Source organism: Myxine glutinosa, chromosome 9 (assembly GCF_964187855.1).
Source record: "Myxine glutinosa chromosome 9, kmMyxGlut1.1, whole genome shotgun sequence".
In the NCBI taxonomy this organism is placed as follows: domain Eukaryota; kingdom Metazoa; phylum Chordata; class Myxini; order Myxiniformes; family Myxinidae; genus Myxine; species Myxine glutinosa.
Genome location: NC_136269.1, coordinates 44,828,076 through 44,855,362, shown reverse-complemented (window position 1 = coordinate 44,855,362; position 27,287 = coordinate 44,828,076). Strand labels below are relative to the sequence as shown.

General features: G+C 43.5%; 1 protein-coding gene and 1 long non-coding RNA gene across 2 annotated transcripts in view; both read left to right on the top strand.

The window, feature by feature from the left end:
- Window positions 1-5,699, top strand: part of LOC137435427 (uncharacterized) — a 40,064-nt gene extending 34,365 nt beyond the window's left edge. The window contains exon 2 of the long non-coding RNA XR_010986073.2: window positions 5,217-5,699. This is a non-coding gene — a long non-coding RNA (uncharacterized LOC137435427). The remainder of the gene's footprint in view (window positions 1-5,216) is intronic.
- A 3,368-nt stretch (window positions 5,700-9,067) lies between these two features.
- Window positions 9,068-17,164, top strand: LOC144893689 (uncharacterized). The gene is made up of 4 exons (XM_078785049.1): window positions 9,068-9,278; window positions 12,118-12,235; window positions 12,392-12,779; window positions 17,081-17,164. The coding sequence occupies exons 1-4, from the start codon at window positions 9,068-9,070 to the stop codon at window positions 17,162-17,164; spliced, it is 801 nt and encodes a 266-aa protein (XP_078641175.1).
- The last annotated feature ends 10,123 nt before the right edge of the window (window positions 17,165-27,287 follow it).

Here is a 27,287-nt window from a genome sequence, read left to right as displayed (position 1 = left end):
CAATATTATATAATGTCCTATCTCATGTCCCATCTCAATATTATATAATGTCCCATCTCTGTTAAATTTCTTCCATAGCATAAAATACGAGTTCCCTTACAAGGAACATTAGCCTGCATAATGGTTACCGACCTATCGTTGTTTGTCAGTGCTCTAGCCTTTTTAAATGCTCAGCATTATACAATGAAGGAGCACACACCATTTTAAGTCTTTCACATTACAAAGCCGAAGTTGTAACCACCGACCTCCCAAACTCAGGGCAGACAATCTATGATGCCGACAAGTCTGGTTAGACATTGCTAGTAGTGCTGGAATATGCAGTATCTTCGATTTTGTTTTTCCAAATCCCTTTTTCCAAGTCATTTATGGGCCAATTATTTAGTACACATTTCAAAACTGTCAATCTTCTTCCTTTCTTTTTCACTGTCCATGACTCACATCCATACATTACAACTGGAAATTCCAGAGCATTCACCAACCTCCTCTCTTGGTTTGTTTTGTCACATCTTTGTCTTTCCAGATCTTTGTCAATCCTGACATTGCTCTTCTCCCCAATACTAACTGTCTATGAATCTCTCCTTCACATTCTCTACTCACTTCAATCTTTATCTTAGAATCCAGGAAGATGAAACTTGCCCATATTTCCACGTGATCGTATCCCAATCTGAACACATCCGCCTTCTCTGTTGACAATATTTTAGTCTTTTTAGGTTTAAATAAAGACCAGCTTTTTCACTTTCCTTCTTTATTATCTGCGCGGTTTCATCAAGTCCTCTTTACTTTCTGCCAACACAGTGGTAGAGTCAGCATACCTTACCTTGTTGTTATACCTTCCTCCAATCCTCCAGCATCGATGTTATTTAAGTTCGATTTCCTCGTGATGAACTTACAATACAGATTGAACAAGGTTGAGAGAACATGCACCTCTGGCTGACCCCTCTTCCATTTCCAAACCATTCTGTCTCGTATTCGTATTGTTATTAGTCCCCTACCGGTGTACACCAGAGGGGACTATAGGTTTGCACGCCGTCCCTCCGTCCGTCAGTCCGTCACGCAAAGAACAGTTTTCCGGACTTTGTTTCTAAACGCTTAATGCTAATGATTTCAAACTTGGTACATGGTTTCCTCATGATAAGTTACAGATCAAGTTCGAACTTCACGACGTTTCGATCATTTTTGACAAAGTTATAGCACTTTGAACTTTGGTAATTCTGATAATTCTGATGATCCTTAACTCAGTGCCATTTTAAGTTTTAATTTCCTTTAAAAAAGATTTTCTCTGCAATAATTGGACCGATTGAGATCAAATTTTCACCATATGAGGGACTCGGTCTGTAGAATATTTTAATGGTAATTATGACGTCACAGGTCACGTGGTTCAGCCACCACGAAAACCCATTTTTCTCTGCAACGGCTGAACAGATCGAGGCCAAACTTTGCAGGCAGAATCGCATACCCGTGACGAACAAAAAAGTCAACGAGCATGACGTCATGCGTCACATGGTTTCAGAGTTATGATGTTTTTAAGCATGAACCTTTAAAACCGAGCCGCTCCATCATTTTTGATCCAATCGAGGGGAAACTTCACAGATCTGTTCAGCATGTCAGTCTACTAAAATGTCCTTTTGGAATTGGCGATAGGGCACGTGGTTTGGCAGATATCGTTAATTAAACGAATATATTTTTAAAATGGATATCTCTTGTTTATTCCAGAGTTCTCCTCAAGCCGCACCGCGCGCCCTCAGCCTCGTCTCGCGAACGTCAAAAGCGAGACACAGCGCGTGCTTTCCGGAGGGGCGGAGCCAGGCCTAGCAACATATATATATATATACGCATCGATCATTGATCGTGAACCGGAAAATATAATAAATTACTGATATTTAGCGACTCGAAAGGTTCATCATCAACAACATATTTTCTCGTGCTTCTGCTGACCTGTCTGCAAGGTGTATAAATCGAAGTCCCGAGTGCGAATCACAGGTCAGCCCGTCCTGAGGTAAATTGCGATTGGGAACGATTCAGAACTTGTGGGTAAATAACCCTTGGTAATTTCCCCAACAGTTTTCCGGACGACAGACTGCCGGTAGGGGACATGTATTGCAGCACAATACTCAGAATGCTTGTTATTAAAGCCTGGTGTTGGCTTAGCGGTTCGGGTGCCGGCTTGGGATCCTAGGATCCTGGGTTCCAATCTCGGTCGGTCGCTGAATTAACACCACGGGGGTTGACTCAGCCTATCATCCATCTGAGGTCTGCAAATTGAGTACCAGTGCACTGGTAATTCCCTGTGTGTCGCAAGAGGCGACTAACAGGGTTGGTGGCAGGAAGGGCATCCGGCCATAAAACATTGCTTCAAAAAGGGGACCATGGTAGCTCGAAAGAGGCCAACCCCTGCTCTGAGGGGAAAAATAGCCTCGAAAGGTGGTTCATTCGTATTATTATCATTATAACACTTACGGAATTGCAGATGACTGCTGGACTAAGTTTACACTCATTTTGTATACCAATCATCTCGCCTTCCCAATTGACAAATGATGAAAACAAGGCTGCAGGAGTGGTTGTTGATGCTTCTGGAAAACATAACGCAAAACAATTTGTGACAACTACTTTTGAATGGTGGTCCATGGTATCTCGCTCTCCCCCCCAGATTCCCTGACCTGCTCCTCTCCATCTGAATCTCTCCCTCACAGGCTCCCTGGCCTGCTCCTCTCCATCTGAATCTCTCCCTCCCAGGCTCCCTGGCCTGCACCTCTCCATCTGAATCTCTCCCTCCCAGGCTCCCTGGCCTGCACCTCACCATCTGAATCTCTCCCTCCCAGGCTCACTGGCATGCTCCTCTCTATCTGAATCTCTCCCTCCCAGGCTCCCTGGCCTGCACCTCACCATCTGAATCTCTCCCTCCCAGGCTCACTGGCATGCTCCTCTCTATCTGAATCTCTCCCTCCGATTCCCTGGCCTGCTCCTCTATCTGAATCTCTCCCTCCCAGATTCCCTGGCCTGCTCCTCTCTATCTGAATCTCTCCCTCCGATTCCCTGGCCTGCTCCTCTATCTGAATCTCTCCCTCCCAGATTCCCTGGCCTGCTCCTCTCTATCTGAATCTCTCCCTCCCAGATTCCCTGGCCTGCTCCTCTCTATCTGAATCTCTCCCTCCGATTCCCTGGCCTGCTCCTCTCTATCTGAATCTCTCCCTCCGATTCCCTGGCCTGCTCCTCTCTATCTGAATCTCTCCCTCCGATTCCCTGGCCTGCTCCTCACCATCTGTCGCTCTTTTCGAGAGCTATCTCTCAGGTAAGAGTGCGTCCAGTCTCTCTTCTGTGGCCCAAAGCATAACTAATTGAATTACCACGGCGTTCCATAAAAGTGTTTCAGGCAACTTAATAAGCTTAATAAATTATGAGCATTGTTGGAACGCTGCGGCCGATAAATGGTCCTCTCCAGTTGACTAACAGGCAGTGCAAATGAGATAAGTCATGCATTAGATTGCATTTTCCTGATGGATAAAATGTGTTGAGGCAGCCACGGTGTGCCTCGGACCATTCTGTCCCAAGATGCTATCGATATAAAGCCAGTAATATGACGGAAGTGCATATTATTGGCTAATTAACAGCGCATATAGCCGCGGCCCGCATGATGTATTGCTCCGGCAGGTTTTGCGGCCCTGTGGAGCTAGCGCGCCGCGTCGCTCTGTGAGCCTACACAGGAGGAGAGGCATAAACTCGAAAACAAATGCAGTTAATAGAGTCGTTTAAACCCCGGAAACGGAACAGCAGCACCACACCACAACTTGTTACCGTACTGGTTGTGACGTGGTGGGTTTTTTTTTCTTATTTTGCTGCCCACGGAGCACGAGGAGACAAATACAATGTCTGACGGCGCCGCAAACATCACGGCAAATTCATTCGACGTTTATGCCTCGGTCGTCCCACGGGGAGGAGATTAATCAAGCGTTGATTTCGGAATGCAGCAAACACGAAGAAGCTCCCCAGCGGCCCCGACTTTCAGGGCGAATTGATATAGAGAGGGATGCCTGGGATTCATGCTGGGAGGGAGGCGTTCTCTTTGAGATTCCCTCCTTATCTGACTACACGCTGCCATGTATGTGCTTACAAAGTGAGCAGATAAGAATGTAAGATAAGGTGAGTGCCGCAATAAACGCTGGAGCCATTTGTACAGCTTGTCGAGTGTGGGGACAGTAAGGAAGAGGGATGCCAGGTTACAAGGGAACACCAAGTGCCTGCGTGGATCGACAACGAGACCATGGCATGAGCAATGCTCCATCGTTGGGGTTCCCAGCTTTTCCTTCCACCTCTGTGATTGAGAGTTTGCGCTGTATCAATCATGTTCACCCATTTGTCCTCCCAACATCCCTTATCTCTTCAAGAGTCCCTCTATTTTGTCCCTATCCCCTTCTATTGGTGTTTTCCCTCCCATATTTCTAGTTATGTCCTGGTCTGTTATGTCTTCTAGATCCTCCATGAGCCTGGACTCTTTAAAAAAAAAATTAAGATTTTTTTTTACCCATTTTAAGATCAAGTATATGGACAGATAGGGCCTCCAGAAAAATACCGAATTTATCATTCCAAACACAAAAGAGATGTATATGCACATGCGCACACACACACAAACACACACACACACACACATGTATATATATATATATATATATATATATATATATATATATACACACATACACATATATGTACACACACACACACACGTACACACACACACACACACACACACACACGTACACACATTATATATATATATATATATATATATATATATATATATATATATATATATATATATATATATATATATGTATTATATATGTACACACACATATATTTACACACACCTATATATATATGTACACACACACACACACCTATATATATACACACACATATATGTGCACACACACACACATATATATATACACACATATATTTACACACACACACACACACATAATTATATATGTATACACACACACACACACACACACACACACACACACACACACACACACACACACACACACACACACACACACACACACACACACACACACACACACACACTGCTTTGGTGACATTGGCAAAACTCCACACTGCAGCTTTCCGCTATCAAGAAATGCAAAGTCCGGATGGCCATCCAGTGCTTGGATCGAGGGTCCCGCTCCCCCTCCTCCGTTCTATCTGTACAGGGAGGGGCTGGAGCGAAGCAGATCGTCTCGACACATCAATCATCATCTTCTGCAGCCGTCGGAGCGTTCGTTACACGCGCTACCTGGACCCTCCACCCGAGCGCGACCGCAGGGCGTGAGCGAAAGTTGTCGATCTTACCGGTATTGCTCACACTCTAAACTCACGTCGACCTTTAGTTTATGTAACGACTGCCATTACATTTGCCTCGCTACAGTAAAGTTTACATGACAGTCGCAATTGCATTTACTAATGAAAAACGCCATCCACATATGCATTCGTTTTGTAACGGCTTCGTTTCGGGAAAGCGAGACGCTGTCATTCATAAATGTCTACCCACGGATACATTGGCATGGAATCAGACTCGCTCTGCAAACATTGCCGGAAAACAACCTGTTGTTCCCGACCATTAAATGTGGTTAAGATCAAGGTTGTGCGAGTATTTTGGCATCACATGCAAACTTGAAATAAACCCTCCAACCTCATTCGTGTGCTTCTTGCCCCCCCCCCCTTACTGTAAAACAGGTGTGTGTTTCATAAATGTGTTTTATTGTGGTATTGCACACAACACTGCACCAGGGGTACTAGCAATGCAATACTACGGTGATGGAGCCAACATCTACCACCATGCAAAAGTGCATACCATATCGCAGTGTCTATTGGCGTAAACCCAACGTTACCTCTCTGGCACATTTTTAATGCCTCATGGGGGGCAAAGATAAAAAGACCCCATGATGCACCGCTGGATATGCCCTTGTTTTGAAGATGGAATTATGACGCTATATTATATGCATGATATCTATGACATTTCGCAGAAAAGCGTGGTGATGATGACATCCTATTAGAAACTAGAACGCTCCTCGGTAGAGAGCACACCTCCACCAGGCTGAACAGTCTACGTTTTGTATCCCACTGATAGGCCGGATCTGGATTCGGACCTGAACCAATACCTAATCAGCTTGTTCTTGTCACCTAACCAACTCATCCACCACGTTTTATCATAGGTCCTTCAAAACTTTGAGATGTCCTCTCACAAACAGACAAACAATAAAGACGTCGTCTACCCACACCCCCCCCCCCCAAAAAGAAAAGTTGCCATGGATACATCAAATTGTCCATTTCATCACGATTAAAATTGACAATCTTAATCATAGCTTGGACCAATCGGCTGAAAATTGATGATTTTTCAGATGAAAATTGACGATTTTAGAATTTTGACATCGAGTTGACCGTTGACCTTTTCACCTTAAAATAGTTGCTTTCCCCGATTCAGTGATGCATTGTGCAATTGCTATTCAACTTTCAAGTCAATCGGATGTAAAATGACGATTTTAGAAATTTGACCTCAAGATTACCTTTGACCTCAACATCAATAGCTTCACAGTTGTGACCACCTCTACAACGTGGTAAAGTTTCATGATGATAGGTTTGGAATTGTGACTTGTAGGTGAGTGACAAACAAACAAACAAAGACTGACAAAGAGACAGACGGAATAACAAAGTCCACCGACCAATACACTTGAAAGATCTTCGATTTTGATCGTAACAAACAGACGGGGGTGTAACAACCTCCATCGCGAAGGCAACAATCAGAGAAAACCATTTTAAAAAGAAAGAAAAAAAGATGTAGGGATGACATCCCCAAAACACAACCAAGCAAGGTAGGAAGGAATGACACCACAATAAAACACCCCAATCCCTTTACAGATTGCAATCATGACATTTTTGACATTTTAAATCTCAATCGCACAACAAATAAAATGCACACCAAGAAAACCGCATCCGTTTTGTACTTGACATCAACGTGACGAAAATGACAGTTTAAAAACTATAACAATGCGACGGTGTCGCCAATATGCCTCCGCATAGTCCCACAACGGGTAGATGCCACCACTCTGCATATGTATGGGTAGGGCATCACGTTTGAGAAGTTTCGTGTCGATCGGATAAGGGTCGTTTTTCTATCCAAGATGGCTGCCAAACCACGTGACATATGACATCATCATTTTCAAACTATATGCAACAGTGCTGTTAGATGATATTTGTAAAATTTTGCATTGATAGGATGAGCGGCTTAAGAGATAATTATTTAATATTTTCCTTCAACCAATATGGCTGTAAAACCATGTGACCTATGATGTCATAAATTTAATATTTCAATACAAATGGGTCATAGATCATGTGCATGCAATTTCAGATTTTTAGGAAAAGGAATTCGATTATAACATTTTTGGCTGCTACCACTTCACCTATGATGTCATCATTATCATGCTTTTGTTCCCCCATTGGGAGTACTTGACAATGTGCCAATTTTCACATTTTTCCATTCAGCTGTTTCCGAGAAATTTTTTATTATTATTTGTGTTTATTCCAAGATGGCTGCCACACCACGTGACCTATGACGTCACAATTGTGAAAAACATTCTGCATGGGTGTCACTCCTAGCCTGAAAGTTTCGTCTCAATCAGCCATATGTTGCTGAGAAAAACGAGGTTTAGGCCGTACGGACGGACGGACAATCCGAAAACGAAAACATAATGCCTCCGGGACTTTGTCGGCGGAGGTATAAAAATTGTACATTTTATTCATGTGTTCTCCACATTCTCACAGTGCAGGTTTGTTGAAGATATGATGAAAAAAGGTCGATTGGTAAAAATGCAATGTCCTGGACAGACACACTGAATCTCAATGGTAAATAAATAAATAAACACAAAAGCGATTTAAAAAACCAGGCATCTCACGCTTAATGCATTGTGGAGGGGTTAATGAGTTCCGGCCTGGACAGACAGACACACACAAGCGATAGCAAAACCCCTTCTCAAGCTGTGTGGGTCGTGCAGGCTAATTACACCAATGACAAATTTGCCTAATCATTCCTCCCCCCTCACTTGTTTTTTTTTGGGGGGGGGGGGGGAAGATTCCACCCCTTAATTCCTTTAAATATTTATATTTGATATAATACATGTACACGTATACATATATAAATACACATGTACACATACACACAAACATATATGAGCGAGTTATTTCTGTGTGAAGCTTCTTCTTTGATTTATTATACAATTCCATAAATCGGGGCCAATTGCCCCAAAATTTGCTGTATCACATTATTGAAATAGAATTCTTATTCTATTTTAAGCATAAAATTCTAATAATCATAAATAAATAAATTATAAATTATTCTTAATCATAAAATAAATAAATAAATAGAATTCTTAATCAAATCAATGTTGAAACAAGAAATAATGGTTCTCTGGCCGATCCGTCAATCTTCCTTATGTTTTGCTAAAGTATAAATAACCCGATCTTGATTGGGTGGCCAAACTTGTGTGTGTATATATATATATCCGAAAATTAATCGTCATGCACTTTTAGCCAAGGTATGCCCACTCCCGTTTCAAACCCAACCCGGGTTTCTCTACAGTGACATTCACACGTAGCACATACCCAAGAACCGCAATGCTATACACCCTCTCCGCCATCAGACCAGTTTCATCGCTTATTGACGAGTCATCAGCGACACCACAGCATAGATTGAAAGACAGACCACCGAGGCTCCCAAGCATGCACGACGAGCGATGCCATTATCAGTTAACATGTAAATATTTCAAGACCCAATCACATCTCCCATCCGCAATTGGAGGGAATAGCCAATCAGCTCTCACCTGATTAATTAGCACAGGTGGCCAGGATGATAAATAAATTAATTACCATGCACTTCCAGCCAAGGAAGGCTGCATGAAGCAATCGGGAAAAGCTACATAAGGTAAGTCCTTTACTGTTTCAAACCCTACCTGGGTTACTGTACAGTTGACTAGCACAAGTTGCACATACCTGAGAACTCCAATGCTACATGCCCGCTCACGCGTTCGCCGGACCGGTTTCATCGCTTTATATTGGTGAGTCATCAGCGACATCTAACCGCACATCACCGAGGCTCCCAAGCATATACCACGTGCGATACCATTACCAGTTAACATATAAATATTTCAACATCCAATCACGTCTCTCACCCGCAATTGGAGAGAATAGCCAATCAGCTCCCACCTCATTAATTACCCCAGGTAACTGGGATTATAAATAAATTAACAGCCAATTTGTATACATTTATATTTATATATATATATATATATATATATATATATATATATATGTATATATATATATATATGTATATATATATATATATATATATATATATATATATATATATATATATATTGTTGCGAATATGGAATTTGGCCTCCATATCCGCTTGTAAATATTCCCCTATTTTCTCCAATACTCCCCAACTTTCCCCAATCCCCCATTCCCTAGTCCCATTGCATGTAAATAACAATCAGTAGAGCCGACCTGCCCCTTATTCCCCCATTAAATGTCGTGCCCAGGTCCACCGCACCACACGTAGACAACTTTCGGACATCTTCCTAGTTATTCTTATTCTATGTCAGTTAAGGCCTCGTCTCCATTAATTATGACTCTTCGTTGCACCAGAATGTGATTATATGGCATCAGTAGTGAGTTTAGGACCTTTCCCATACCTCCTTCCATCTTCTTCCCCAACAATTACAACAACAACAGAGGAGATGGCGGCAGAGCGGGGGAGGATGCGTCCTCACACCGGCTCGATTAGCGCCATAGACCATGCGCTCCACGGGGTTACCACGAAGGGGCTCCTTGTCAGCTCCTCGTCAGGGGCGGAGCCAGTAACCCCCCCACGCACCCAATGAGAAGCAACGTGCCGATTCCATCTGGGGCGGAGCTAACGAGCCGAGGGCGTGTCACTCCCCGCCGGATATACGCGGCCCCGCGCCGGATGTGACGTCAGATGCGCCCCCAGCTTGGAGAGAGAAGTCGCCACCCCTCGAGCGCTGCAATACCTCCACCGCATCTCTTAAACTGGACCGTACGTGATCCTGCCCTGAGCCCAGGTGCACCTGGAGCGATCGCTACCCGCTTTCCTGGCCATCAAACCCCGTGTGAGTGAGCCTTGTCCCGTTTATCTGTCGTCTGTTGGGGTTAATATAAGTGTGTTTAAGTGCCCACCTTCCTATGTTTCCCTCTTGTCCCTGTAATCTAAACCTTCCGCATTATTGTAATAACAACCTTTGAGAACCGTATCCCTGGTGTCGTGTCGTATTAATTCCAGCCGTGTGTCTTCTTTTTCCTTCATTGGTCTAGCATAGCGCGATTAGTCAACGTTCGGGCACAATCGGGTAACTTGTGCAGACGTGGTCATACCATAAAACCGCTCGGTAAATAACATCCAAGCCACGTCTGTAACAATTGGTGTCGAGGAGTGGAATTCGAACCCGGGACTAAATTAGTTAGGCCCAAATTTTGGGAGGGAAAATCGAGCCGGAGCGCGTACGGCGCTCGACCGAATCGATTTGGAGCGCGTTTCCCGCGCGAAATTATAACGGCGAAATTTGAATTTGTTTTACGAAAATAAAAAATAAAAACCGAATTTTGAAAGTCGCGCTATGGCGGATCAAGACAGCTGGGGTCCGGTAGGGGAGAGTGAAGCAGGGTCGGTCCAGGACCAAATTGAGACACGTGAGGAGAGCGAAACAGCGAGGGTAGCAAGCACGCAAAATGGCGCCTCGCTGGTCACCGCGCCGGCAACCGTGGCAGCGCCCCCGATGGATTTGAACTCGTTTTGGATACAAATGAAGGCCCTTATGGCCCAGAATTGTGAGCAAATGAGGGCTGATAGAAAGCGATTGGGTGAGCGATTGAGTGAGCGATTGGAGGGCCAAATAGGGGTAATGAGGGACGAAGCGAGGGCTCGGAGTGAGCAATTGGGGGTAATGGGAAACCAAATGGGGGTAATGAGGGACGAAGCGAGGGGTACCGGTGAGAAGTTAGACAATAATTTTAAGGGATTAGACAAGAAATTTGGGAAGTTAGACGACAAATTTGAGGGGTTAGACAATAATTTTAAGGAGTTAGACAAGAAATTTGAGGGGTTAGACAACGGGATAAAAGAAGTGAAAAATGGGTTAATGGGGGTAGAAAACAGAATGGCTGCCCAGGAGAATCAGATAGAGGGAGTGAAAAATGGGTTAGAGGGGTTAGAAAACAGTATGGAAGGCAAATTGAGGGACATGAGGGACCAAGCGGAAAGGGAAGTTAACCAAATGGGGCAGCAGATAGAGGGGGTCAGAATGGGGGTAGAAACCAAACTGGATGCTCACAGGGAGGAAATGGAGCAGATGAGGGTGGCATCTGGGCAGGAGATGCAAGTGATGGGAGAGCAGATCAGAAGAGGAGTGAGTGAGGAGGTCGGAGGAGTGCGCGAGGAGGTGAGGCACTGTAGGGAGCACATGGAGAAGGAGGTGAGAAAGGGGACTGTAAAGTTACAGGGGGGCATAGAGGTCCTGACGCAGGAGGTGGAACAGCTGACGGAGGGACAAAAAGAACTAACGGAGCAGGTTCAAAGGAACACTGCGGTATTAGGAGGGTTAAAAGTGACACAGAAAGAACTAAAAGACGACTTGATAGCGACGAAGAGGGAATGTCAGATGGTACGTGAGGGACTGACAACGAGGTTGGACGAGGTGGTAGAGGTAATGGAGACGAAGGACCGGCAGGTGAGGACGCACATGGAAACGGTCAAGGTAGCCTTGGAGGACGAGCTTGAGGAGACGTACCGGGGAATAAAAGAGGTGAAGCACAAATTAGAAGAAGTGGAAGAAGGGATGAGTGAAATTAAGAAGCGACGGAGAGGGGATAAGAAAGAGATAAAAGAGGAGATAAAAGAATTGGTCCAAAGTCTGTGTTTGGATCGTGATGATGTGCTCATTAACCGGATGAGGGATTCGCAGGTGATGGAGGAGAAGCGAAGAGGAAGAGGACCCGGTGTAAGTGGTGACCAATATGGTCGTGCGTATGATGCGCCAGGTGATTTAAGAGGCTTGGGGGTCGAGATAGACCCGGGTGTTCGTGAGAGGCCGTTGGTGAAGTGTGCGACAGGTCTGGTGTGCGAAAAAGGAGGTGTGCGAGAAAGTCCGACTCTGGGGTGTGTGAGGAAAAAGTGCGTGCCAAGGAGTGAGGGTGCTGGCGAGAGTGAGTCGGTCGTAGCGCGTGTGCGAGGGAGCACATGGAAGCGTGGTGTGGTGAGTGTTACAGAGGGTGTGACGGGAGAGTGTGCGCGAGAAAGGTGTGTGACGGACAGGTGCATGAGGAAAGAGTGCGCTGTCAGAAGTAAGGAAGAGTGTCCACCTGTGGTGAGTGTTACAGAGGGTGTAACGGGAGAGTGTGCGCGAGAAAGGTGTGTGACGGACAGGTGCACGAGGAAAGAGTGCGCTGTCAAGAGTAAGGGTGAGTGCGCTGTCAGGAATGGAGGTGAAAGTAGTGAGAGTGACATGGAGCGTGAGTTAGTTGTGACAGGTGAGCGAGGATGTACACCTGGGATGGAAGGATGCACACCTGGAATGGTAGAGCGTGAGTGGGAATGCACGCTGGAGTTGGTGGTGAGGCACGTGGTTGGGTGTGCGAATGAGGGCACACCTGTGATTGTCACAGAGGAGGTGACAGAGGAGGGGGCGCGAAGCGGTGTATTGGTGAGGTGTGCGACCAACGAATGTGTGCCAAAGTGTTCGGTGGTCAGGTGTGTGACCAAGGCTGTGAGTGGAATGGGTGTACCGAGGTGTGTAAGGAAAGGTACGAGGGGCATGGAAACGGCTGGATGTGTGAGCAAGGAACGGGCTGCGGGGTGTAAGCGTCCAGGTGAAGCATCGACGTTAGATGGGGTAGAGTTGAGAACGACTTATAGCCGAATCGGGCCCTCGGTGCGTGCTGGGCCTCGCTTTGAACGGCCGCGTCCGTGCTCCACTAGGGGGAGCGGGCAGCCCGATAGGAAGGGTCGTTATGGCGACCACGTTTTGTTGAGACGTGCCGGCAGGTCGAGATCGGGACATTGGATGGCTCCGCGCCGAGGTGATGCGTGGGATCTCGGCCCGGGTAAGCCCCCGTCCCTGCACCGAGTGCCGGACGCATTCAGCCGCTGGCACAAAACAACCAGCATCCATTGCTTGGCTTCACGAAGCCGGGCTTTGGACAGGGAGTGGCGCACCGAGAGGTATTAGTGAGTCGACTGGGTGATGAGGTTAGTGTTTTGGACCCAAAATTAGAGAAAAACAAAATTTGATGATTGGCAAGGGATTGGCAGTAGTGATTGGCAGATGATGGGCAGTGATTGGCAAATTTTTAATTTGTTGAAATTTGATGTGCAAAATTGGTAGCGAGAGACCCCCGATGTGGTGGGATGGCATCCCTGCCACCCTTCCCATGCGGGGGGCAAAGGAGCAATAGCTTATGGGGTGTATGGCAGTGAAAACTAGCCCGGGTGGGTTAGGATATTGTGTGTAGGGATCTAGCGAAGATGACAGTAGGTAACGTTAAGTTTAGTTAGTGACTGATACCTGTAGTGGGGACGCAGGTAGATTAGTGTGGATTATAATGACGAGGGAGCGCAATAGTTAAAGGGACGACTGGGAAGCGCAAGTTTCAGAAGGGAGTAGTTAGCTGAGATGATGCCGTGTTTGTAAGGATTGAACAAGTGTGATTGCACAGGTGTGCAACTGGACAGGTGTGTGGAGCAGTGTATGAGTAGTGAGTGTTGTGGATCAGCGCGAATGCGCTTGGGGAGAGAAGGGTGCAGGTGGCACCAGGTGTGAGAGCACAGGTGTGCAGGTACAGGTGTGTGGAGAGAGTTGGAGTGAGTGGTACGGAGTGGTGTGCATGGTGCGAAGGTGTGGATGGGGGAAGAGTGGACCCCTTTCACGAGCACCCGGGGCGGGTAGTGTAAGTGTTAGGTAGAGGGTGCAGGTAAATTGTGGTTGGATATTGGCATTTGTGGTGCGGTGGCAGAATGGTGTTGTGGATGGGTGCATTAGTGTTGTGGAAATGGCTGGGCGTGTAGCCTGTTAGTGTGTGTAGTTGGTTGGGCACTCCACCACTGTGAGGATGTCGGCCAGGTGAGGCCGCAGGTGGGCTCTGGGAGCCGGTAGTTGTGAGTGGGTGCCTGAGGATCCCGGGTGTGGATCGGGCAGCCCAGTGCCAGAGAGGGCACGGAGTGGGGAGAGCGCCAGAGGGCCTTCCCCAGGTAGATAGGTTAGGGTAAGGAGCAGGTAAGCTCGGAGGCAACTGCAGTGGTGGAGGTGTGCAGGTGGGTAGACCCGCTGGGAGAGGTACACGCCACAGCCCAGAAATTGTGCGAGGGCACCGGGAGATGAATCGGGGGAGTGAGACCCCAAATTGAAGAGCACCACAGTTTGGCCAATGGGAATTGGTTTGTAGAACCCATAGTGTAAGAGGGCCAATGGTTTGGCCGGAGAAAGACCCCGGGTAGTGTAAAGTTGTTAAAGTCACTTAGGAAATAGTTAGGATTGATGAACCTGTCGCACCATACGCAGCCACTTACCTGTGGTGATGATGATGACTCCACACCTGTGTTTTCTTTGTTCTGTGTGCAGGAAATGAGATTGCTGTGGATTTGTGAGACGCATCACGACGTGGATGAGACATTGGGGTGATTCCATCTCTCCCTCCTTAGGAGGGACTGATGATGAATTGGTGATGGCAAATTTTGATGTGCAGTTGGAGATGGCAAATTTTGATGAGAGTTGAAAATGGCAAATTTGATTGGTTAGGAGGGAGAGAAGACGAATTTGGTTTATGGGAGGAACGGGGAAGACAGTAGGGATGTTTGTCGATTTGTAAAGTAGATGTTTATGGGTAGTGTTGTGTTTTGTGGATGCAGTAAGGGGTAAGGGAGGGGCCATGTAGGTTACCTGGTGGGGGGGGGCGTACGATAGGAACGTACCTGTCTCACCTGGTTCCCATGTGCCCCCAGTGTGCATCACCTTACATTGCGTGCACTTTTGCGCCCTTACCACCTTACTCACTTGTTTCTTCTTTTGTCTCCCACCTCCGAGGATCTGGCTTTGGGGTAGAGAGAGAGGAGAGAGAGGTGCTGGCTGCGCAGTTGTGGGCCTGCACTTTCGCTGTTTGCTGCCGGGATCGATACACCATATGGACCGCAATGTTTGTGGCCACCCACAATGGACCGCAGTTCGTTTGCGGCCAAGCACCACCCGGGGATGGACCTATGGGTCAACGTGGCACCTATGCCATACAGGTGAACCACTTTTAGTTACCACCAAGTGCACCACAAGAAGAGCAAGAGACACCTGCAGGGTTAGGGGTTGTCGAATTTATTTTTATTCCAATGAACAATGGTGACTGCACCGATTGGTGGTGGGGTGGTGCTTTTGATGCTGGGAAAGGGTGCTCTGCACGTTATTAAAGGCCGTCGGCCACAGAGCACTCGTGGGTTGGTGTATCGATGTTGGCAAGCGCGCTCTCTCTATGCATAACATCTGCATGTGTCCCTCCAAAAACAGGTCCTGGATCGTAGTGTAGATATCAGCGTAATCTTGTAAATAATGCTCCCTACCGGCTGTATGTTTAGTTTGCGAATTCTTTCCGGATTCGGTTATCCTGTGGGTGTGTTTCTGAGAGGAGAAGGGTGCAACGTCGCAGGGGGACATATTTACTCATTTGTGAATATCTGTAAAACTGTCGCACTCAGGGTAGAGTTAATAGTAGAGGGAACTACATTGCGTGCCACACTAAAGTAGGTAAAAATTTATCGGGTCGGGACGCCCCGAGGGTAGAGAAGGGTGCAATGTTGCGAATATGGAATTTGGCCTCCATATCCGCTTGTAAATATTCCCCTATTTTCTCCAATACTCCCCAACTTTCCCCAATCCCCCATTCCCTAGTCCCATTGCATGTAAATAACAATCAGTAGAGCCGACCTGCCCCTTATTCCCCCATTAAATGTCGTGCCCAGGTCCACCGCACCACACGTAGACAACTTTCGGACATCTTCCTAGTTATTCTTATTCTATGTCAGTTAAGGCCTCGTCTCCATTAATTATGACTCTTCGTTGCACCAGAATGTGATTATATGGCATCAGTAGTGAGTTTAGGACCTTTCCCATACCTCCTTCCATCTTCTTCCCCAACAATTACAACAACAACAGAGGAGATGGCGGCAGAGCGGGGGAGGATGCGTCCTCACACCGGCTCGATTAGCGCCATAGACCATGCGCTCCACGGGGTTACCACGAAGGGGCTCCTTGTCAGCTCCTCGTCAGGGGCGGAGCCAGTAACCCCCCCACGCACCCAATGAGAAGCAACGTGCCGATTCCATCTGGGGCGGAGCTAACGAGCCGAGGGCGTGTCACTCCCCGCCGGATATACGCGGCCCCGCGCCGGATGTGACGTCAGATGCGCCCCCAGCTTGGAGAGAGAAGTCGCCACCCCTCGAGCGCTGCAATACCTCCACCGCATCTCTTAAACTGGACCGTACGTGATCCTGCCCTGAGCCCAGGTGCACCTGGAGCGATCGCTACCCGCTTTCCTGGCCATCAAACCCCGTGTGAGTGAGCCTTGTCCCGTTTATCTGTCGTCTGTTGGGGTTAATATAAGTGTGTTTAAGTGCCCACCTTCCTATGTTTCCCTCTTGTCCCTGTAATCTAAACCTTCCGCATTATTGTAATAACAACCTTTGAGAACCGTATCCCTGGTGTCGTGTCGTATTAATTCCAGCCGTGTGTCTTCTTTTTCCTTCATTGGTCTAGCATAGCGCGATTAGTCAACGTTCGGGCACAATCGGGTAACTTGTGCAGACGTGGTCATACCATAAAACCGCTCGGTAAATAACATCCAAGCCACGTCTGTAACAATATATATACATACATACATATATATATATATACATAATGGTCAAAGAAACGTTAACGTTTTTATTCAAAACTGAAGGCACTCACCAACTCATATTGCTGCTCAATAGGCAGAGTTCAAATCTGACATTTTTACAACTATCAAGTGGTCTTCATTTGGGACTGAACAGCCAGGTATCGTGTGCCCAGTGTAAAGTCTCCTCACTATGGGGAAGGGACCAGATGTGACTGCAAAAAGAAGATGGACCTTATACAAACATATGGTAAGAAACATAAATGGTGAGACCTAACCCCCGACATACATGGTGAGAAACACAAATGGTGAGCGTGAGACCTAACTCTGACATGTACAATGAAAAACATTCATGGTGAGACCTATGGTGAGAAATATACATGGTGAGACCTGTAGTGAAAAACATATATGGTGAGAAACATACATGGTGAGACCTGTGGTGAGAAACATATACGGTGAGACCTAACCCGACATATATGGTGAGAACATACATGGTGAGATCTATGGTGACAAACATACATGGTGAGACCTGTGGTGAGAAACATACACGGTGAGACCTAATCCCCGACATAAATGGTAAGAAACATACACGGTGAGACCTAATCCCCGACATATATGGTAAGAAACATACACGGTGAGACCTAATCCCTGACATATATGGTAAGAAATATACACGGTGAGACCTAATCCCCGACATATATGGTAAGAAACATACACGGTGAGACCTAATCCCTGACATATATGGTAAGAAATATACACGGTGAGACCTAATTCCCGACATATATGGTAAGAAACATACACGGTGAGACCTAATCCCCGACATAAATGGTAAGAAACATACACGGTGAGACCTAATCCCTGACATATATGGTAAGAAATATACACGGTGAGACCTAATCCCCGACATATATGGTAAGAAACATACACGGTGAGACCTAATCCCTGACATATATGGTAAGAAATATACACGGTGAGACCTAATCCCTGACATATATGGTAAGAAACATACACGGTGAGATCTATGGTGACAAACATACATGGTGAGATCTGTGGTGAGAAACATACACTGTGAGACCTAACCCGACATATATGGTGAGAAACATACACGGTGAGATCTATGGTGACAAACGTACATGGTGAGACCTGTGGTGAGAAACATACACGGTGAGACCTAATCTGACATATATGATGAGAAACATACATGGCGAGACCTATAGTGAGAAACATACATGGTGAGAAACATATATGGTAAGACCTATCGTGAGAAACATACATGGTGAGACTTATAGTGGGAAACATACATGGTGAAAAACATACATGGTGATACTTATAGTGGGAAACATACATGAGGAAAAACATACATGGTGAGACTTATAGTGGGAAACATACATGGTGAAAAACATACATGGTGAGAAACTTACATGGTGACACCTAACCCACACATATAAGGTGAGAAACATACATGGTGAGATCTAACCCACAGGCAGATGGCGAGAAACATACATGGTGAAAAACATACATGGTGAGAAACATATATGGTGAGAAACATAGATGGTGAAAAACATACATGGTGAGAAACATACATGGTGAAAAACATACATGGTGAAAAACATACATGGTGAAAAACATACATGGTGAAAAACATACATGGTGAAAAACACATGGTGAGACCTAACCCACACGTAGATGGTAAGAAACATACATGGTGAAAAACATACATGGTGAGAAACATACATGGTGAGAAACACACCTATGTTAAGCAGATTGTGATATATAATTTATTACATCATTCCACACCTGTACACCTGACTACACAAAGTTTCATACACAATGTGACGATGAAAACTACATTGGGGGTCTCACCATCTGTTTCTTACATTTCTTGCTGATTAAATAAAGACTTATTTACTTAGAGATTTAAAAAACCCTGTGACGTTATTATGATTATGTCGTTCCGAGAACATTTTGAATATCCCACGCACGCACCTCTTTACCGTCTCGGTGTTTTTGGCGCCATCTTCAAGGTGTGCTGCGTGGGGGCTCAAACCACAGAGGCTTTTGCTGAACGATACTCACGGACACGTATCAACTGAGAATAAACACACCAAGCACATCCACCAGGCCTCCACCATCCGAGGGTGGAATCGCCATCACTTTCAGCCATGAGATTCCCGATCACATTGTGGCCAAACGTTCCGATTCCAATGATGTGAATGACCTGATGGACCTTTATAAGATGTCCCTGCGGATCCGGTTATTTGGTCACGTGGTCAGAAGACCCGAGGGGTTCTCTCGTGCGCACGGCTCAAGAGCGGAAACGTTTACAGGTAGCGAGAAAATGAGGCTGAAATTTGGCGCGAAAAGAGCGATTGGTTATTGCGGATCTCGCCCGTGATGGCCCAGCTGGTAATGGGAACGCATCGTTAGAGGTCGCTGTTTTCTGAACGATGCTCGAGTACAGAATCATCTCCGTTGCATGCCATTGTGAGTGAGTGTCCCGAGTTTTACCATGCGAGTTTAAAGTGTCTCTCGTGGTGATTTGTACGAGTGCAGTGTTCAACTTCACAATGCAGACAGAGCAGGTTCACTCGGAAAAACATCTTCACTCTGCGATATAAGCAGATGGACGTAATACGTGCACGGTGAGATCAAACCCACACCTTACCTACACCTGCATGGTGAGAAACACACATGGTGAGAAATATAAATGGTCAGACCCACACCTTACCTACACCTGCATGATGAGATAAAACCCACACCTACAGGGTGAGAAACATAAATGGTCAGACCCACACCTTACCGACACATGCATGTCATTGTCTGAGATAAACTGTCTGTCATGTCATGTCTGAGATAAACCCCACACATACATGGTGAGATACATACATGGTGAGATAAAATCCATACCTACATGGTGAGAAACATACATGGTCAGACCCACACCTTGCCGACACATACATACGATGACGTCATGACTACAGCCCCAGATGTGTAAATTAGGCCTGACCGTGTTTGGTTCCAGGTCCATGTTTGGTCCCAGATTGTGCAGGAATAGCTGTAATGGGAATCGATCTGGTGTCCTCAACAAGCACTGATAGGGGTGCATCAACAACCAATATATATATATACACAAATACATATATATACACACACACACATATATCTTTTTCTATATATACAGACTTGGCATTTAATATGGAATATTTTTTTTGTGGGGGTGAACTTACTTTTCAAGATGTCTTAGAACCAAAAGTTCATTGGAATTATGTTGAAATTATTCTAGATTTTGTTAATGTGACCTTTAAAAGAAACAAAAACCACATTTGACATTTCGAAACAAATAATTGATCCTTGGAAGTGATGTGAACTGATATCGAACTCAATTCATGGACAGTACTGTGTTAAACTTCTGTACGTTTTCCAGAAGTATCTCTTTATTTTGCACATTAGCCAAATTTTTTTCACAAAAACAAAAGTTAAATTACGACTGGGATTACGGACAGTAAAATTACAGTTCAGTACTTCGTGTAACCCCCACGAGCATTCAGGAGAGCACGTACACGTTGAGGCATGCTGTTCACGTGATTTGCCAAGGGTTGGACAGGAATCGCTTGCCATGCAGTGACAATAGCCTGCGACAATTCACGCACAGAGGTCGCCTGCTGGTCCAAGTGGTCGATTTGACGCGTTAATTCTGCCCACAAGTTCTCTATCGGAGTCATATCCGGGGACATGGGAGGCCACTCCATATGCTCTACACCACGGTCAGCAAGAAAGTGTTGGATCATGCGAGCACGATGAGGCCGTGCATTGTCATCTTGGAAGACAAAGTTTCCTCGAAAGGCTGCACAAGCAAATGGAAGCAATGTTTCTTCCAGAATGACCCTATACTTGAACTGGTTCAGGTTTCCATTCAGAACAACCAGAGCAGTTTTGCCCCCTGCATGAAAAGCAGCCCAAACGGTCACCCCACCACCTCCAGCTTGGACTCCTGGCACTATACAATCTTTGTTGTCGGCTTCATGCACTTGTCTGTGCACACGGACACGGCCATCTTGACGATAGACCAGAAATCTAGACTCATCACTGAAGATCACGCGATTCCAGTGTCCTGGCTGCCATTGACGGTGCTCTCTGGCCCACTGCAATCGGCGCTGGCAGTGTTGTCTGGTCAGGCGTGGCTTTCTCAGGGGACGCCTGGCATGATAGCCTGCTTGAACCAGTCGTTGGTTGACTAGCCTTCTGGATACAGGCACATTTGTCAGTTGCTGCCACTCAGCCCTAAGCCGATTAGCTGACTTGGTACGGCCATTGCGGACTAGCCGGTGCAGCTGGCGATCATCCCTCCTTGTGCTTCTGCGGGGTCATCCTGGCCTCGGTATTGGAGTAGGGACACCCCTCTGAGCATTTCGTTTCAGGATCTTTGACACCTGACCTTGAGTGATGCCATACTGCCGAGCAATAGCACGCTGTTTCATGCCGTAATTTCGTAAAGCCACCACTCCATGACAAACAGCATTGTCGAGTTGACGGACCATCTCCAGAGGAAGCGGCAATATCTTTTGGAGACGTGCAGCAGTTGTTTTCCACTAACACAGAATGCAACAACCCTTGTATACCCGACTGTGAAGCCAATCATCAAATGCACCTGTCCGTACATTTTTCCACGCCACCTGTGATATAATCCTGTTGTTGATTTCTTGCTGCGACAGACAATCAGTGACATGGTTCTTTTAACAAATAAATCACCAAAGTGTAAAAGAAACTCACCAGATTGATATACTGAGTTAAGAAAGTAAACCCAAGTCAAGAAAAAAATAATATTCCATATTAAATGCCAAGTCTGTATATAAAAGAAAGTTTTTGTTTGTTTGTTTGTTTGTCTGCACATGCTAATCTCCTGAACGGTGAAAGATAGGAGGAAACCTCTAAAACCAAAAATGTCTGGACGGGCCCCGGGAAGGTTACAGGCTAGGTGGCGAAGCCGGTCGAGGCCCATTTCGCAATTAAAAGCCGAGCTGAATTATCATAGTCAATCTTCTGCGGCCACGAGTAAAAGCTGAATTATAGTAGTAAATTCATTCAAAAATAACTTAAAATGTTGGGATGGGCCCCGGGAAGGTTATAGGCGAGGTGACGAGACTGGTCGAGGCCGCCTTGGCCGGGCTGGGCCCATTTCGCAATTAAAAGCTGAGCTGAATTATTGTTGTCAATCTTCTACGGCCGCGAGTAAAAGCTGAATTATAGTAGTAAATTCATTCAAAAATAACCCGGACAACGCCGGGTGCATTCGGCTAATATATATATATATATATACAACACACACACACACACACACACACACACACACACACACATATATATATATATATATATATATATATATATATATATATATATATATATATATATATACACACACATATATATATACACACACACCGATGTGTACCCCAAGTTCTATATTGAATGCACACATACATGGTGAGAAACAGCACAGCAGCTGTTGGACAAAGTTCCAGGAAGGCAATTAGGTACCCAATTATTAGGGCGCTTCTGAGTTATCAGGTTGTCTTGTCTTCTCTGAGGGTGGAGAGCCGATGGTGCATATATGCATGCATAAATAAATGCAAAAGTCAATTCATCAATAAATCGATGTGGAGAAAACGGTCGCCCCCACATAAATCGGTGAGGAATTGACCGCTAATCTTGCCGTTTGAAAAACATTAATGTTTCAGTAAACAGTGCTGTAAAACGTGACATGCGCAGGTCGTTTCACAAGCGAGTCGGTCCGGCGGCCTGTTAAAGAAATGAACTTTGCAATCTAACACTTATTCACAACAGGAATGGTTAACCTTTTGTCAAATGGCAGGCCGAAGTTCTTCAATAGGTGTAAATAGCCGTGGTATATCTATCACCTGTATAGTGATAAAGCCATATGGATTAAACATTGGGTTAAGGTACAGCATTGTATAATGCACATACTTTGTATATCTGATTAAGCTTTTACAAACTTTCCCAGTTTAAACTTATGATATATATATATATATATATATATATGTCTGCAATCTATAATAATAAAAGACAATGTGTGTACGTCTCCTCCATTACTCCAAAACCATTAAACCAAGCGGCCTCAATCTTTGCATGCTTACTTATCGCACTCTGATGGAGTGCATGGATACACCTGGGTGTATAAGTGTGTTTAAATACCCTTTTTGAAGATAATTTAGGTGCTCATAACAAGAAAACAAAAGAAGCCTTCCCAAAATGGTGGTTTGCGGCATCTTGTTCAGCCCTCTGTCACATTGCTATGTTCTTACACCACCATTTTGTTTCGGCCTATTGAAATGTGCCTCACCTTGGAAACATGATCTACACTCATGGAATAATTAAATTATATAATCAAAATCTGGATTCAGATTTGAGGATTGGCCCCCATACACTAAATAAGTATCTAAATCTGGGAGTGAAATCTGCCATTTTAAGACATTAGTGTTTCTTATAACTAAGAGTATATACCTATATACTTTGAGCAAGCAAGGCCCTGATCCCTCCTTCTCCATATTTTCTCAAGAAAATGTTAAATTGCCAAAGCATTAAACTTAACTTTTTCTACTGTTCAGAGAATTATACTGATTGAAGAAAAGATTAAGGAATCTGCCAAAATTTACCAGATTCATTCAGCTGGTTTCATTGTGTACAACGAAAATAATTAACCAGCAGGATCAACGTCAAGGCTTCCACAGTTGTGCCTGGGTACTCTGTTGTGGAAACTTCCGGAGTTAGGAAAGCAAAATAAATCAAATTAAAGATCGAATTAAAAGAACGTGGCCCTGCTCCCATCTCCTGCTATAGTCTATTTAATTTACCTCTTTCCTTTAAAAAAATAGAAAGTACATCGATTGACGAACAAACGCGTGTTTCAAGGTAAACCTTTGGGGTTGTCGTTTTCATGTACTTTATGGGTGTATGTGTATGTATAGATTACCACAACAGAACTTTGAACAGGTTGCTGTGCCTTGGTCGCAACAGTCCACCCACGAGCGCTCAAACGGGAGATTGTGTGTGTGTGCGTGTGTGTGCGTGTGTGTGTGCGTGCGTGCGTGCGTGCGTGTGTGTGTGTGTGTGTGTGTGTGTGTGTGTGTGTGTGCATGCATGGTCCTTAAGCTGTTATTAAGTTTTCCAATTTTTTATTTTTCAAATTCGGATCATAGGGGCTCCCGAGAGAGGAGGAGGTTAGTTGCCCCCTGAAGCTTCGGAACCCTACTTGTCCTTTATTTACCAACCGATTGCCCTGAGACCTTATATCGTTATTATACTCGATGGTCTGCAGGATCGCCCGCTCTTATATTTTTCAATTTCATATCAGGAGGCCTCCCAAGGGAGCAGGGGGACATCCAGGGAGGTCCCCCAAAATCAGCATTGAGCTGAACTACAACCTCAAGTGATGACCGTCAGCCCTCTTGGGGCTATTTATTATTATTGCAAGACAGAAGGAACGCTTTACAATAAAGCGCGACAGAAGTAGTCGGCTCCTTTTATATAGAGATAAACACATGAACCACCACCTGTCGCGGGGAAGGAGTGTGAGTCCGGAAGAGGGGTGGTGGGTGGGAGGAGGAAGGCGTTAGGATGGGATGAGGGAGAGGACGGAGTGGGGAGAAGGAAGGAAAAAGTAGGGTGGGGTAGGCGGAGGTGGGAGGAGATAGGGGGCAGGGGTGGTGTGGGAGTCAGGAGGGCATAGGTGGGAGGAAGGGGGTGGATGGAAGGGAAAGGGTGTGGTTGGAGTTTGGAGGGAACGGGGGGGGGGGGGGTTGAAGGAGGAGGAAGGGGTGGGGTAGGAGACCAGAGGGAATGGGGTGGCAGAAGGCAGGGGTTGGAGGAGGGACCCGGCGTTGCCCAACAATATATACTAGAATACCATCAATACAAATAAATATTACAAGTATATACTAGCATACCATAAATACATGTATATATTACAAGTATATATGAGCATACCATAAATACAAATATATATTACAAGTATATACTAGCATACCATAAATACAAATATATATTACAAGTATCAACTAGCATACCATAAATACAAATATATATTACAAGTATATACTAGCATACCATAAATACAAGTATATATTACAAGTATATATGAGCATACCATAAATACAAATATATATTACAAGTATATACTAGCATACCATAAATACAAGTATATATTACAAGTATATATGAGCATACCATAAATACAAATATATATTACAAGTATATACCAGCATACCATAAATACAAATATATATTCCAAGTATATACTAGCATACCATAAATACAAATATATATTACAAGTATATATGAGCATACTATAAATACAAATATATATTACAAGTATCTACAAGCATAACATAAATACAAATATATATTACAAGTATATACTAGCATACCATAAATACAAATATATATTTCAAGTATATGCAGCCATACCATAAATACAAATATATATTACAAGTATATACTAGCATACCATAAATACAAGTATATAATACAAGTATATATGAGCATACCATTAATACAAATATATATTACAAGTATCTACTAGCATACCATTAATGCAATATATATTACAAGTATCTACCAGCATACCATAAATACAAAGATATATTACAAGTATGTACTTGCATACCATAAATACAAGTATATATTGCAAGTATATATGAGCATACCATAAATACAAGTATATATTACAAGCATATACTAGCATACCATAAATACAAATATATATTACAGGGTATATACTAGCATACCATAAATACAAATATATATTACAAGTTTATATTAGCATACCATAAATACAAATATATATTGCAAGTACATACCAGCATACCATAAATACAAATATATATTACAAGTATGTAACAGCATACCATAAATACAAATATATATTACAAGTATATACCAGCATACCATTAATACAAATATATATTACAAGTATGTACTAGCATACCATAAATACAAATATATATTACAAGTATATACCAGCATACCATAAATACAAATGTATATTACAAGTATATACTAGCATCCCATAAATACAAATATATATTACAAGTATATACGAGCATACCATAAATACAAATATATATTACAAGTATATACTCGCATACCATAAATACAAATATATATTACAAGTATATACTAGCATACCATAAATACAAATATATATTACAAGTATATACCAGCATATCATAAATACAAATATATATTACAAGTATATACAAGCATACCATAAATACAAATATATATTACAAGTATATCCTAGCATACCATAAATACAAATATATATTACAAGTATATACTAGCATACAATAAATACAAATATATATTACAAGTATATATGAGCATACCATAAATGCAAATATATATTACAAGTATATACTCGCATACCTTAAATACAAATATATATTACAAGTATATACTAGCATACCATAAATACAAATATATATTACAAGTATATACAAGCATACCATAAATACATGTATATATTACAAGTATATACAAGCATACCATAAATACAAATATATATTACAAGTATCTACTAGCATACCATAAATACATGTATATATTACAAGTATATACAAGCATACCATAAATACATGTATATATTACAAGTATATACAAGCATACCATAAATACATGTATATATTACAAGTATATACAAGCATACCATAAATACATGTATATATTACAAGTATATACAAGCATACCATAAATACAAATATATATTACAAGTATATACTCGCATACCATAAATACAAATATATATTACAAGTATATACTAGCATACCATGAATACAAATATATATTACAAGTATATACTAGCATACCATAAATACAAATATATATTACAAGTATATACTCGCATACCATAAATACAAATATATATTACAAGTATATACTAGCATACCATGAATACAAATATATATTACAAGTATATACTAGCATACCATAAATACAAATATATATTACAAGTATATACAAGCATACCATGAATACAAATATATATTACAAGTATATACTAGCATACCATAAATACAAATATATATTACAAGTATATACTAGCATACCATAAATACAAATATATATTACAAGTATATACTAGCATACCATAAATACAAATATATATTACAAGTATATACTCGCATACCATAAATACAAATATATATTACAAGTATATACTAGCATACCATGAATACAAATATATATTTCAAGTATATACTCGCATACCATAAATACAAATATATATT

Excerpts from the sequence above, each read along its gene's own strand:
- LOC144893689 (XM_078785049.1), top strand. The coding sequence starts at position 9,068 with ATGCCCGCTCACGCGTTCGCCGGACCGGTTTCATCGCTTTATATTGGT. Across the intron at positions 9,279-12,117 it reads CACCTCATTAATTACCCCAG|GTGATTTAAGAGGCTTGGGG; the intron begins GTAACTGGGATT and ends ATGATGCGCCAG. Across the intron at positions 12,236-12,391 it reads CGAGAAAGTCCGACTCTGGG|GTGCATGAGGAAAGAGTGCG; the intron begins GTGTGTGAGGAA and ends TGTGACGGACAG.